The sequence below is a fragment of the Artemia sp. Qi Xiang Cuo genome, chromosome 15, assembly GCF_049724085.1.
Source record: "Artemia sp. Qi Xiang Cuo chromosome 15, ASM4972408v1, whole genome shotgun sequence".
Classification (NCBI taxonomy): domain Eukaryota; kingdom Metazoa; phylum Arthropoda; class Branchiopoda; order Anostraca; family Artemiidae; genus Artemia; species Artemia sp. Qi Xiang Cuo.
Window position 1 is genome coordinate 27,492,090 of NC_142808.1, and position 13,018 is coordinate 27,505,107.

General features: G+C 35.8%; 1 protein-coding gene across 2 annotated transcripts in view; it reads left to right on the top strand.

The window, feature by feature from the left end:
* Positions 1-13,018, top strand: part of LOC148943511 (uncharacterized) — a 193,781-nt gene that overhangs the window by 78,696 nt on the left and 102,067 nt on the right. For both annotated transcript variants that reach the window (XM_089101355.1, XM_089101356.1), the window contains exon 7: positions 9,060-9,207. In XM_089101355.1, the coding sequence (XP_088957481.1) occupies positions 9,060-9,207 (148 nt within the window). The remainder of the gene's footprint in view (positions 1-9,059; positions 9,208-13,018) is intronic.

Consider the following 13,018-nt stretch of genomic DNA (forward strand, 5'->3'; position numbering starts at 1 on the left):
GAAGTGGGATAGTTTGTGGAACTGAGGGGTTATTTTTACAATTACTAACCACATTTTATTTCTAATGGGTCGTACTCACTTATCAATGTAAAAAATCTATATATTAGAAATTAAAAAAATCAGAAAACAACACAAAACTCATAAAATTGAATTCAAGGGACTTGATAAGAGCGAGACAGTCACTGATGGTCGACTTGTCATGAAGGTCCATTGCCCCGTCCTCCTCTTCTTCACTGGACGGAGAGTAGGGGACCAATGGACAATCTACAAATGAAAAATAGCTTATTTTCAAAGTGTTCAAATCATCCCTCCTGTTTTTAAAATTCGGATTATTATTGCTTAATAACATTTGGATAATACAACTGAAGATAATCTCAGATATGACATAGAAGGCGACAATTTGTTCGTTTATTTTCAAAGTGTTAAAATTTTTTTTTTTCGTGGCACTTTCCCACAGCGCACCCCCCTGGCGCTTACCTGACCCCTGGCACTTTTCGGAGCCACAGCGCATCCCTGTGGAGCTTCTCGGGGCCCGCATCGCTTCCCGCGATGCTTCTCGAGCCCGTGGCGCTTCCCTGACCCGTGGCGCATCCCCCAGCGCTTCTCTGACTCGTGGCGCATCCCCCGGCACTTCCCTAACCTTGCCCCCACAGCACTCCCCGGACCCATCGGCTCTGCGGCTCCCAGCCATGTACCAAATTCCCCAAAAAACAAATTCGCTTAGACTGCATAAGTACAAGTTTATATCTAATTCCGTTCTGCAAGGTCGGTGAAATCTTCAATAGCTCACAAATATTGTAAGCCACCGCGCGAGTGTTCCAGGATTGAACCGTTAAGTCAGTTTCTCCTTCGCTAAAATCTTTGGCACGATAGAAATATTCAGTGTAAATTAGAACGTCAATATGTGAGAGATGGGATAATCTCTCTCTCAAATTATGTGAAAAAGAGCATTCAGTTTCAAAGGTATCTAAAATATATATGATAATAACAGAGAAAATAGCAAAGATTAGAAAAAATAGCATTTTGAGTTTCAATGGTATCTAAACTATATGTGAAGCGATAGCAAGAGTGGTTTCTTTGCAAAAAATTACATTTAGATATATCTCGCTGAGATAAGTTTATATTGGGTTGAAAATAAAAGTTTTGTTTTTATATATTTCTATAAGATAGTTTGAAGAAAAATACTCACATTTGCATAATCCGTCTGGGCTTGGGTGCCCGAAGGACCAGGTAGTGCATGCTGGAGGGTGGACGGGGCGGCGTCGCTATGTTCTTATGCAGCTGGGTCTGCTTTTTAAGGTCCAGGTAGTGCATTTTGGAGGGCGAAGGGACTGGTGATGTTAATTTCTTGTATAGGAGCTGTGACTTGTGCAGCCGGGGTAGCTTCTGAGCCCCTTGAAAAAGCTTGTGTATGTGGGGCTTCGGCATTGAAGCTATTCGCCCACTCTCTCTTTAACTTTCTGGCAGGCTGGACTTGGGCAGGTAGTGTGGAGCTGGGGGGTTTTGGCCAGCGATCATATTGCATGACAGGGGGTGCATTATTGGCCCTCGTCTTCTTAGCAGGAGGGGTCACGCATTCTTCGCTATTTGCGCCAGCCATAGATCTCATCAAAGCAGTGTCCGCAAATTCTTCATAATTTGCCTTAAAAAGAAAAGAAGAAAAAATCAAATCAAAATAATTTCTCCCTTTTTAAAGAAAGAAAGTTATTAAACATTATTTTGTTTATTTTATCACTAAGAAAGCACAAAACCCATATTCACTCCCCCTAAATTTAGGAAAATTAAGTCTACCCTCTCATAAAGTTAATCATGCGTTTTATTCATTCGAAAGCTAAGCAATTATCTTTTCTATTTCCATTAAAAGTGCTAACCCCCAACAAAAATCCTGGATTCACACCCGGGAATATAAAAGAAACTTTATTGAAAGCTTGAAAAAATTATAAATTTACACATTAGTTTTCTTGTCAATGGGCGTACATGTCTATACACAGAATCCCCCTTACTTTTACTTATAACGAAGCTGTTAGAAGCGATGTATTGCCCCCTTTCACATAATATCCTGAATATATTGTTAAACTTAATCTCTTTCTCTACTTCCATACAGGTTACGAAACTACAATTGCCTCAAAGTGTTTTAATTTGACAGAAGAATAGTTCCTTTGACCGCGTTTGTAAACCGGAAAAAGGGTGACTGCTAATTTTAGGCCTCGCGCTATGTCAAAACAGAACGGCATTTTCATTAAAAATTGACGGAAGTCAATGGTCGCTTTTAGCTGGAAATATAGAATGAAGGAATTTATTGAAATGCTATTTCTTTTTGCTAGAATATTATTGTAAAACAATGGAGGGGGGATTTAGGTGGAAATTTATAGGGACGCATAATTATTTCTTTTTGCGAGAATGTGGGCTTGTAAAACAATGGTGGCGGGAGGGGGATCTATGTGGAAATATATAGGGAAGGATAAGTATTTCTTTTTGCGAGAATTTGGGATTGTAAAACAATGGTAGAGGGAGGGGGGATTTAGCTGGAAATATAGAGGGAAGGATAATTATTTCTTTTTGCGAGAATTTGGGATTGTAAAACAATGGTGGAGGGGGGGGGATTTAGCTGGAAATATAGAGGGAAGCAGAATTATTTCTTTTAGAGAGAATTTGGGGGTGTAAAACAATGGTGGAGGGAGGGGGGATTTAGCTGGAAATATAGAGGGAAGGACTGTATCGAAATGGTCTTTCTTTTTGAGAGACTTTGGGATTGTAGAACAATGGTGGAGGGAGGGGGTGTTTTAGCTGAATATATTGGAGGAGGTCCAAGGAAAATTTGTTTGAAAATAAAAAATGTACTTACATGGTAAATTGAAGTTGCCAAGGCTTCAAGTTCATCAAATTTATCCATTGTTGTTTGCACTGTGTCAAAATACTTTCTGATAATTGAATCACATTGCATGTCCGTTATATACGAAATCTCAAGTGGCGAATTGTTATTTAACGGGGAAAACCATATGTAACAAGCCCTCTGTTAGGCTGAGAAGGAGGATGTAACCGACTCGCTGATTGGCTGAGAAGGAAACACATGATCTAACTGTTTCCGGGAAAGTCATAACATCTGGCTCGAATAACAATAACAAATACTATTTCTGGATCATAACATCTGCCTCGAACAGGAAGGAAGTGTCATTAACTGTTTCCGGGAAAGTCATAACATTTGGCTTGAACAACAACATCAAATACTATTTCTGGATCATAACATTCACGAAGGATTACGCAATCAATTTCTCGGAAATTCACTTCCCCCTCGAGTCCTAGATCAATAACATTGTTCCCGTTAGAATTCATTGCGCATGTGCAACCTTCGTCCCGGAGCTATTACACATAGAAACATTAAATAAATCGATCTTGGAAAAAGAGGTAATTGACCCCATTAACCACGTGTTCTCCCTAATGACTCTATGCCCCATATAAGGAGTTTGTTCTGTATTCTATGCCCATATAAGGAGTTCGTTCTGTATTCTATGCCCATATAAGGAGTTCGTTCTGTATTCTATGCCCATATAAGGAGTTCGTTCTGTATTCTATGCCCATATAAGGAGTTCGTTCTGTATTCTATGCCCATATAAGGAGTTCGTTCTGGAGTAGCACCCCCCATTCTACTTTCATCCTCTACCTTTTTTAGAACCGCACTGTTCTTCTCTTATAATTTTGTATACAGGATCTCTAAATCTAAAAAGTATCATAATACTAAGTAATTTTCTACCTACAGAGACCAGACTAATACTTCGATAACCACCACACTCACTCTTATCACCTTTCTTATACAGGGATTTAATTAGGGTTTTTCTAAAATCGCTAGGTACTTCCCCTTTTTCAAAAATCATATAATCTTCAGTAGCTTAATTCTAACCTCAGATACTTAAGAAACTCATTAACCACACTATCAGCATCTGGAGCCTTAATAGTTTTTATTCCTTTTAGTACTGTCGCTAATTCTCTCTCACCCAACAAATCTGCCTTCATTTCTAAGGTATCATAAACTTTTTCATTTTCTTCTCTATCTTTTTCTGCAACTTTATCTCGGTTTAGCACATTCTCAAATGTTCTACCCATCTCTCTTTACCTCTCTTCTTATCACTAATTGTGGTCCCGTTCCTATCTTTAACTGAGAAAAGTCCAGATTGACTACTGCCTCTCAATTTGTTAACGTGCCAGTACAAAATTTTACTATTATGCCGTCTAGCTGCATCTTCCAGATCCTCGGCAGTTTTATCTATGCCATCCACTTAACACCTCCTTAGTTGATATCTTAATGCTTCCTCCACTTTCTTTATATTCCTTTTGTTTTCATATGATCTATCACTCAGATAGATCTATCATTCAGATAGATCTATCACTCAGATAGATCTATCAGATAGATCAGATAGATCTATCATATGATCTATCATTCTTGCACAGGCTCCTTCTCCTCTTTATTAAACATAAAGCTTTTTCACTAGTACTCCTAGCTACACTCGTAACTTTCTTTCCTAAGACACTATTAGCAACTTCAGAAATTGTTTTCCTAAAATAATTCCATCCATCTTCCACGTTGTTAAGTTTTAAACTCTGTAGTTTAGTATTGAATTGTTCCTGAAAATTTTCTCTCAAATTCTCATCCTGGAGTCTATTAACATCATAACTTCCCGGGATGTAGTTACTCTTCCGAAATGTCAGTTTTAAATTAACCCTAGACCTTGCCAGATCTTCACCTAGATCTTACCTAGATCTTCACTTTTAACATAAATGACAGCACTCCTATATACCCTAGTATCTTGTATAGATCCTGCCAGTCTTCAGTTTACAATAACATAATCAATAAGGTTTGTTGTCTTACCATCACGAGAATACCGTGTTAATTTAAGGGCCATTTAATGATCATACACCGTATTAGTTATAACTAGATTGTTATACCTACAAAATTGTAACGGTCTGTAGCCATTGCTGTTTTCTTTTCCTACACCAAATTTACCTAGGATAGGATACCATCTATCCCTATTTCTACCGACTCGGGCGTTAAAATCCTAGAAAAATACCATATTTCTACCTGTGACCCTGTCTATTTGCTCCTGTAACTGTAAGTAAAATTCATCTGAGTCACTAGCATCTCCGTCAGTCGGCTCTACATGGGCATATACTACTATAACTGCTACCCTGAACTTTTTAGTCATAAATGAGCAATAAGTATTCTATTATTAATATCTTCCCAGCCTAAACAAGACTTAGCAGCTTCCTTATTAATCATGAGCCCTACTCTCTGTCTATGTACCTCATCCTTCCTGCCTGAATAAAAAAAAAATCTATATCACCTAATGTCATGCTTCCTACCCCTTGGATAAGAGTTTCTGAAACTCCTATTAAATCCTGTTCGAATTGTCTGAATTTGTCAGTCAGAATGTCGATACGATAGTTATTTTTAACGTCAAAAATATTCCAAATTCCAATTTTCATGTTTTTTAAATAATTGAAATTATTTTGGCCTCAGGAAAGGCATTGGTCCCGGATACTAGTGCAGGATGGGGACCAACACATCTTCCTAAGTCTACACCAAAGCGATTAAGCCGGCTTATGACCGGACACCAAGAAGTCTCCACCAGTATGAATGGAGGCTTTGCGCAATCCTAGGTCCATTCTTTGTCACAACAGGGTTTTTACTTGACGATGCTCTTCTATCAACAAGAGTCGAAATACTGCACAGACAGTCTCAAGCCTATTGCCCCTGACTCATTATATATTCACGCCTACGAATATTATACTACTACGGAGAGGCAACCCATAGTAGAAAAATTAGCTAGGAAGAGATTTTTCATCCCGAAAATGCCCATCAAAACAGAGCAAGCCCAGAAGAATTATCCATTAATCAGAATAGTGTGCGAATGATGTGTCGTTTATTTCAATACAGTAACCCTTTTATTAGAAACAATTATAAAGAAAAAACAAGTTTTTTAACTAAAAGTAAAAACCTACATTAAAACTTTAAATATACAAACGTTTTCCATGAGGGGGATTCCACCTCTTAAGCCCCTCTCTCTTTACGCTAAAGTTTGGCTTATTTCCCAATTCTTTAAGAAGGACTTCATAATCATTAGGGTTGTTTAATTAGAATAAAAATCTTTGTCAAAGCAATAGAGATGTTAGTTTAATGAGCAAGGAGTTTAGGAGGGTGCAGCCCCACTCAAATATGGACTAATTTTCGTCTTTTTCAATGTTGTTCTGTACTTTAAGTTAAAAAAACTTATTTTAAAAATTTTAGTTTCTGTTTGTTAATCAGATCATGCCGGAAAATCCGGCTCCCTTAAGGTGGTTTCAGGCACCATCCCCTCTCCCCACTCTGCACCCACCGACACTCTTTCATAACAGGTGATTGCAAATTAAAAAAAGCTTATTATTCTTATTAAACGGCCATTGTGTTTCAGGAGCCTTTCTTAAGGAATTGGGACAAACAGTCAAAACTTTAGCGTAAAGAGCAAGGTCTTGAGGAGGGGGAAGCACCTTTCATATACGTAATAATTTCCGTTAGTTTTAGTTTTGATGTTGCTCCTTACTTTCAGTTGAAGAAACTTGTTTATAATTTAATTTCTGATCGCTTTTAATAACACTCAAAAATTTGGCTCTCCCCTCCATGAAAAATTCCTTCACCCACGGAAAAATTCCTCCATAGAAAGTTGTTTTCACGTAAAAATGCCCTCCCCCTTTCCAGGGAAATTTCCCCCAAGACAATTCTATTCTAGCTGAAAATTCCACCCAGAAAATTTCTTGCGGATGATCTAGGATGAAAAATGTTTCTTAGCGAACCTTCTTTTGGAAAAGATTTAATTTCTGATTGTTTTTAAAATCATGCCGGTAATCTCCTTTTCGGTGGAAAAGTTTCCCAGCAAAAAGGCAGCAAAAGGGTGTTTTCCAGCAAAGGTTTTTTGGGGGGAGGGGATGGGTACAAAATAAATTTTAAAACGCATCAAAAATGTGAAACTGATATCTACTCCCTTGGGATTTCTTGGAATATTTCTGGTCGACGCTGTTATTATAAAAATAAAGTATAACACAAAACCCCAAAATGAGCAGAATTCATTCCGTACAGGAGGAGGACTATCCCTTCCTCATCTACACCTCCACCTCAAGGTCACAGAAACTTCGGAGTGTGCTCATTGGATCAGAAATTGAGAGTTCTAGTCCTTTGTATGGGGGTGGAATTTTTCGAGGGGATCCGTGAAGGGGGCTATTTTCTGGGGGTTATTTTCCGCAGGGGGGTATTTTCCAGGGGGGTTAATGCCGGACACTGAAACAGGACAAACAAGATAAAAAAAGAACGCTAATTTAAAAAAATTGATGCTTGTTCAATGTCGATAATAACCAGAAAAGAACAGAAACGTCAAGCAGCAATAAAAATGGGATCGTGACTAGTCAAGTAAAGAAGAGAAATTGAAAATCAAAATTGTTAGTCATTAAAACAAAAAGTAATTAAAATCTAGCCTTTATTAGGCTGGACTCTTAATACCTGGATTTGGTTGGAGTAGCTTAAATACATTTGGTTTGCTTCTTTTGTGCAGGAGGGGATCAATTGTTTTTGGTTTTCCTTTTTAAAAATGTTGTTTCTAGTTTTATTGTCTCTTCTTGCATTATTCTTGTTGTTCAATTCTTCTGGTATCGTATTGCTTTTGTTTTAATTATTTTGTTGTATTAATATAAATAAATAAATAAAGCTTAAAACGAGTACAGCTTAAAATGAATATTCAAATCAAGCTTGAAACAAACACAAATATTTTACTATTTTAGCATAAATGAAACCAGAAAAGAACAGAAACTAAAAAAACAATCATAGCAAACAAACATACAGCATGCACTAATATAAATAAACAAATAAACCTTAAAACGAATAAAGCTTTAATTAAAAATGCGAATCAAGATTGAAAGGAACAAAAATCCATTCAAAGAAGAGTATGGGTACTGGCTCCTTCCCTAACTGTGGAAGTCTAAAACCTACTGCGTCATTGGTGCTTTACTGAAAATTGCGCTTTATTATAAAGAGTTTCTTACGCGCTTAGGCTATTACAACATTGCAAATAAAAAGCGAAATTACAATAAAATCAAATTTTGAACTGATGGGCTTTTCAGCAGTTGATATCATTATATATCAAATATTTAGTTTAACCTTATTTTTTCCCAAGACCGTTCACGATAAATTTAGTTTCACTACAAATAAGAATTTAGCTATCTAACTTTAAAAATCTAAAGCCTACTGCGTCATTGGCGCTTCACTGAAAGCGAATTATATTACAAATATTGTCTTTTCCACTTATTACAGCCTTGAAATAAAGTAAATATTATGCTATTAAAATTTTACTCAAGCAATTTTATTTATTATAAAAAGAATTTTACTTTTCCAATTTAATTTATTCAATTAGAATTAAACCTTTAGCCTCCTCATAGTATATTAAACGCTAAATTTATATTAAATGCGTTCAATACCTTATGGCTATTAAATGTTTCTCCTTGTACTATAAAAACATTACATTCAGATACTGGTACAGAAATTTTAGCCCACTACGCCACTGCGCGTGTGGGCGGTTCTTACAGACAACAAGCTGAATTTAATCGATGCAATACGGTTCCATTCTGGGTTTGTCAGACTGTTGGTAAGATATGTTCTGACTATAAGTGATATAAATCCACTTCCCAAAACATGTACGTTGTTATCTGAGTTATTTTCAAAAATAGCTACTTTATAGTTTAAAAACATCCCGCCCAAATTTCCCGTTTCCATCTTGAATAGTTTAGCTGCAAATTACTGGAAGGATTTACTGCTAATAATATACCTTGATTTTACACACTACATGTCATGCATATAGTCTTTTTAAACATTTGCCCAAATTTCTTTAATATTTCAAACTCTCATTTCAAGGTTTCTGTGTGTTGGAAACCCTCCTCAAAATTCCATTCAATTTGACAGAGTTAGTGACCATTAACTCTATTCAGTTTCTGTTCATTGCTTTATGATTTCTAGCTTTTCTCTTATAGATGTTTCTTGATTTTAGGGCATTTCACTCAAGTTATCTGGAAAGATTCGAAAAAAATTGGAATTGGCTCTGCAAAATCGAATACAGGTCGAATATATGTCGTTGTGAACTATGATCCACCGGGAAATTACGTAGGAGAATTTTCCATTTGCGTTCCACCTTCTGGGTAAGACAAATGTTATTTGATTTTAAAACACACTTATGAACCTGGCTTATTAAAGTTTTGGGAGTTACAGATGTCTTATTTTTTTTCGTTGTTTCTGCCTAGAAAATACACTATAGTAATAAAAGCAATTCAATCAGATAATAATACAGCATTATAACAGAAATGCTTTATGTCTTTTTGACACCTTTGACATTTTCAGCATGTCTGAAAAACAAAGATTTCAGGGAATACATGTATATGTTACCGTGAATGTCCGAAATCTGGTTAATGTGACATTCGCCGGTAAATTTCCGAAATTACTTTTTCTCTGTTTGGATTCAGTTAGCTTTACGAGTCAGCATTGTCAGTCTTATGCAAGCTATGATGGTAAAAGTTAAAGTTAGGTTAGGTTAAATTTAGTTTTGGTTAAATTAAATTTGGTCATAAATGTCAGAAATGGCTTAAAAACCTAAGCTAACCTAAACAAACCCAATCTAACCAAACCTGTCGTCATCAAACCTTGCATTAAATTGAAAAAGTTGACAGGCAACGCTGAAAAAACCTAGGGAGAAAAAAAGGTATATCAGATACTCGCCGGTGAATGTCGCCGGTGAACATTCACGAATCTCGAACATTCACTGTAACCTAAAATATATAAGATATTCAAAAACCTTTCTTGATTCTAAAATCGAATCCATAGATTAACAATCTTGTTGCCAAACTTAAACTATCATAGTTGAACGGAAGAGACGTCGAAGAATTATTTGAAAATTACAGAGGTTTTTGGTTTGGGTTATTATTTTAAATACGATTTGCCGGCCAAGACATTCTGGACTGGTTTCGTATTTGAGCAAATTGTAAAAAAAAAATAGAAAGACGGTTTATGAAAGAAAAAAGTTGGACTGAGCAACTTATTACTCTTGCCCCAGACGTAATTTAAGAGTTTAGGACGATGCCCAAGCTCTTCCAGAGTGTCAGAAGCTTTGCGTTTAAGAAGTGGTATTTTATGTGTAATTTCCTTGATTTCCCAGGGATCTTCCAGACGATTGTAAAAACACAATTGTTTAGGTTTTTAAGTATGTAAATGAAATTGTTAAGAGAAATAGTACCTTATCTGCTCCTCCTTTTTTGGGGGAGGGGGAATTATTATTTGTCATCTATCTTGTCATGTAATTCATTTTATATTTTTAATATGGCCTTCTTTGGCTAATAAGCTTGATGTCGTTGATGTTATTTTTTTTATCATACTGACGTGTGCATATTTATTTTAATGTTTTTTGTATTAGTGTTATTACCTCAGCAGATCACACTGATAAGGCGTCAGGGTAATTACTGTTCCATTTATTTCTATTTAAAGAAAATGAGAAAAAAAATGCCTTGAATTTTCACTTTAACTTAAATTAAAATCCATCTATTTGGCACGAACATGTTGATGTGGTTCTATTTACATCACTCATTATATTATCGTTTTTCTTTTTAAGAAAATAAATACTTTGATCGTTGATTTGCCAGGGACAGCATCTCAAGGCAATAAATTATGAAATTTAATAAAAGTAACTTTTTAGTCCTTAATATACTGAACCTCCAGACTAACTCATATAAATCAAACAGTTCGTGGTAAAGAACTGTAAGTAAGGAGCGACCCGGCTCAATGGTAACCGAAACTCTAAAAAACGGGAAATTGATACCAATAGATACATCAAAAGAATCAAATTTTAATTCTGATTTCAAATATATAAGTTTCATCAAGTTTAATCTTACCTATCAAAAGCTACGTGCCTGAGAAAAGTTGGCTGATTTTCGAAAAAAGGACGAAATACCCCTTACAAACTCTGAAGCCTTAATGAAAATATCACTATCATATTTAACGCTTTAGGAAGCCCTACTATCCAGGTTTCAAGCTTCTATCTGCAAAAATGTGGAATTTTCTATTTTTGCTTGAAGAAAGATCACGGATGCATGTTTATGTGTTTGTTTGTTTGTTTGTTTTTTTTTTTTTTTTTCCCCAGGGGTGATCGCATCAACCCAGTGTTCCTATAATATCGTGGGAGGACTCATTGAAACGGAAATTACAATTTCTAGTGCCCTTTTTAATTGACCAAAAAAAATGTATGTCAACTAGGCCCCCTCCCACGCTCATTGTTTTCACAAAGTCGCCTGATCAAAATTTTGAGATAGCCATCTTGTTCAGCATAGTCGAAAATATGATAAAAATGTCTTTTAGGATGACTTGATCCCCCAAAGTCCCCAGGGGGAGGGCTGAAAGTTATGAACTTTACTCAATGTTAACATATAGTATTGGTTATTGGGACGTATACAGACTTTTTCCGAGGAGATTTTGTCTGGTAGGTGGGAGATGGCGAGGGTGGGGGGCTATATGGAAGGATCTTTCCATGAAGGAAGTTTTCATGGGGGAAGGGACATTGCTATGAAGGGGGCGCTGGATTTCCCAGCATTATTAAAGAAAAAGATCAGGAATTAAATAAAAAAAAACAAGTTATTCAACTGATCAACTGATTGTGATTAAGAGGTCATTTTTAAAGAACTGGAAAAAAAAATTCGAACTATAGTTTAAAGAGCAGGGTATTGACTAGGGGGCGATCCCCCTAATATACGTGTTAAAAATTTATGAATATAGATGTTCGTTACGTAAGTTAATTCTAAGTTACGTATATTTATTACTAATAAAAACGTTCGTAAATAAAATTAAACAAGTTTCGAGAAAGCCATTTAACCAAATATAATATGCAAATTTTGTTTTAATTATAAATGTACGGTGAGCCATAATCAAAACCTGCATTAATTCAAAAACGTTCAAAAATTAAATTAAAAAAAACAAGTTATTTTTAACTTAAAGTAAGGAACAGCGTTAAAACTTAGGATAAAACGAACAGAAATTATTTCGTACATGAAGGGGGCTGTCTCCTCTTCAACACCTCGCTCTTTAGCTAAAGTTTGACTTTCTCACAACTCTATTTTTTTAAACAATAAAAAAACTTTAGCGTAAAGAGCGAGGCGTTGAGGAGGGGACAGCCTCCTTCATAACCGAAACTCTATAAAACGGGATTGGCTGGGGGAGGGGCAGGGCTTATTGTTTACATATAGTATAGGTTATTGCGAAGGATACAGACATTTTCCGGGTGGATTTTTTCTGGTAGGGGGGCTGGGGGAGGGGTTTACATGGGAGGATCTTTCCATAGAGAAATTTTGCATGGGGATGGGAATTTTTCATGAAGGTGGTACCGGATTTCCCAGCATTATTTAAAAAACGATTGTGGTATTGACTAAGGGGAGAACCCCATCATATACTTAATAACATATACTTAATAAAAAACAAAAACAAAAAAAAACAAGCGATACAGCTCAATAGTAAGCCAAACTTTTAAAAACGGGACTTTGATGTCAATAAATGTATCAAAAGAATGGGCTTATAATGCTGATTCTAAATATATGAATTTTATTAAGTTTAGTATTACTCATCAAAGGCTATGAGCCTGAGAAAATTTACTCGATTTTTTAAAGAGGGTGGAAACATCCCTTACAAGTGAAAGAATTTTAATTAAAATCTCACCGTCAGATTCAGCGTATCAAAAAACCATATTACATAGGTTTCAAGCTCATATCTGCAAAAATCTGCAACTTTGTATTTTTTGCCAGAAGAAAAATATACGAATATAGAAGTTCGTTACGTAAGTTAACTTTTAAATTACGTCAGAACTAAATTTAGAGACAGGCATTTAGCAAAAGAAAAGTAAAATTTTTATGCAAATTTTGTTTACTTATTCAATGACGGCGAGCCAAAATAAAAGCTGCATTAACTAAAAAACGATCA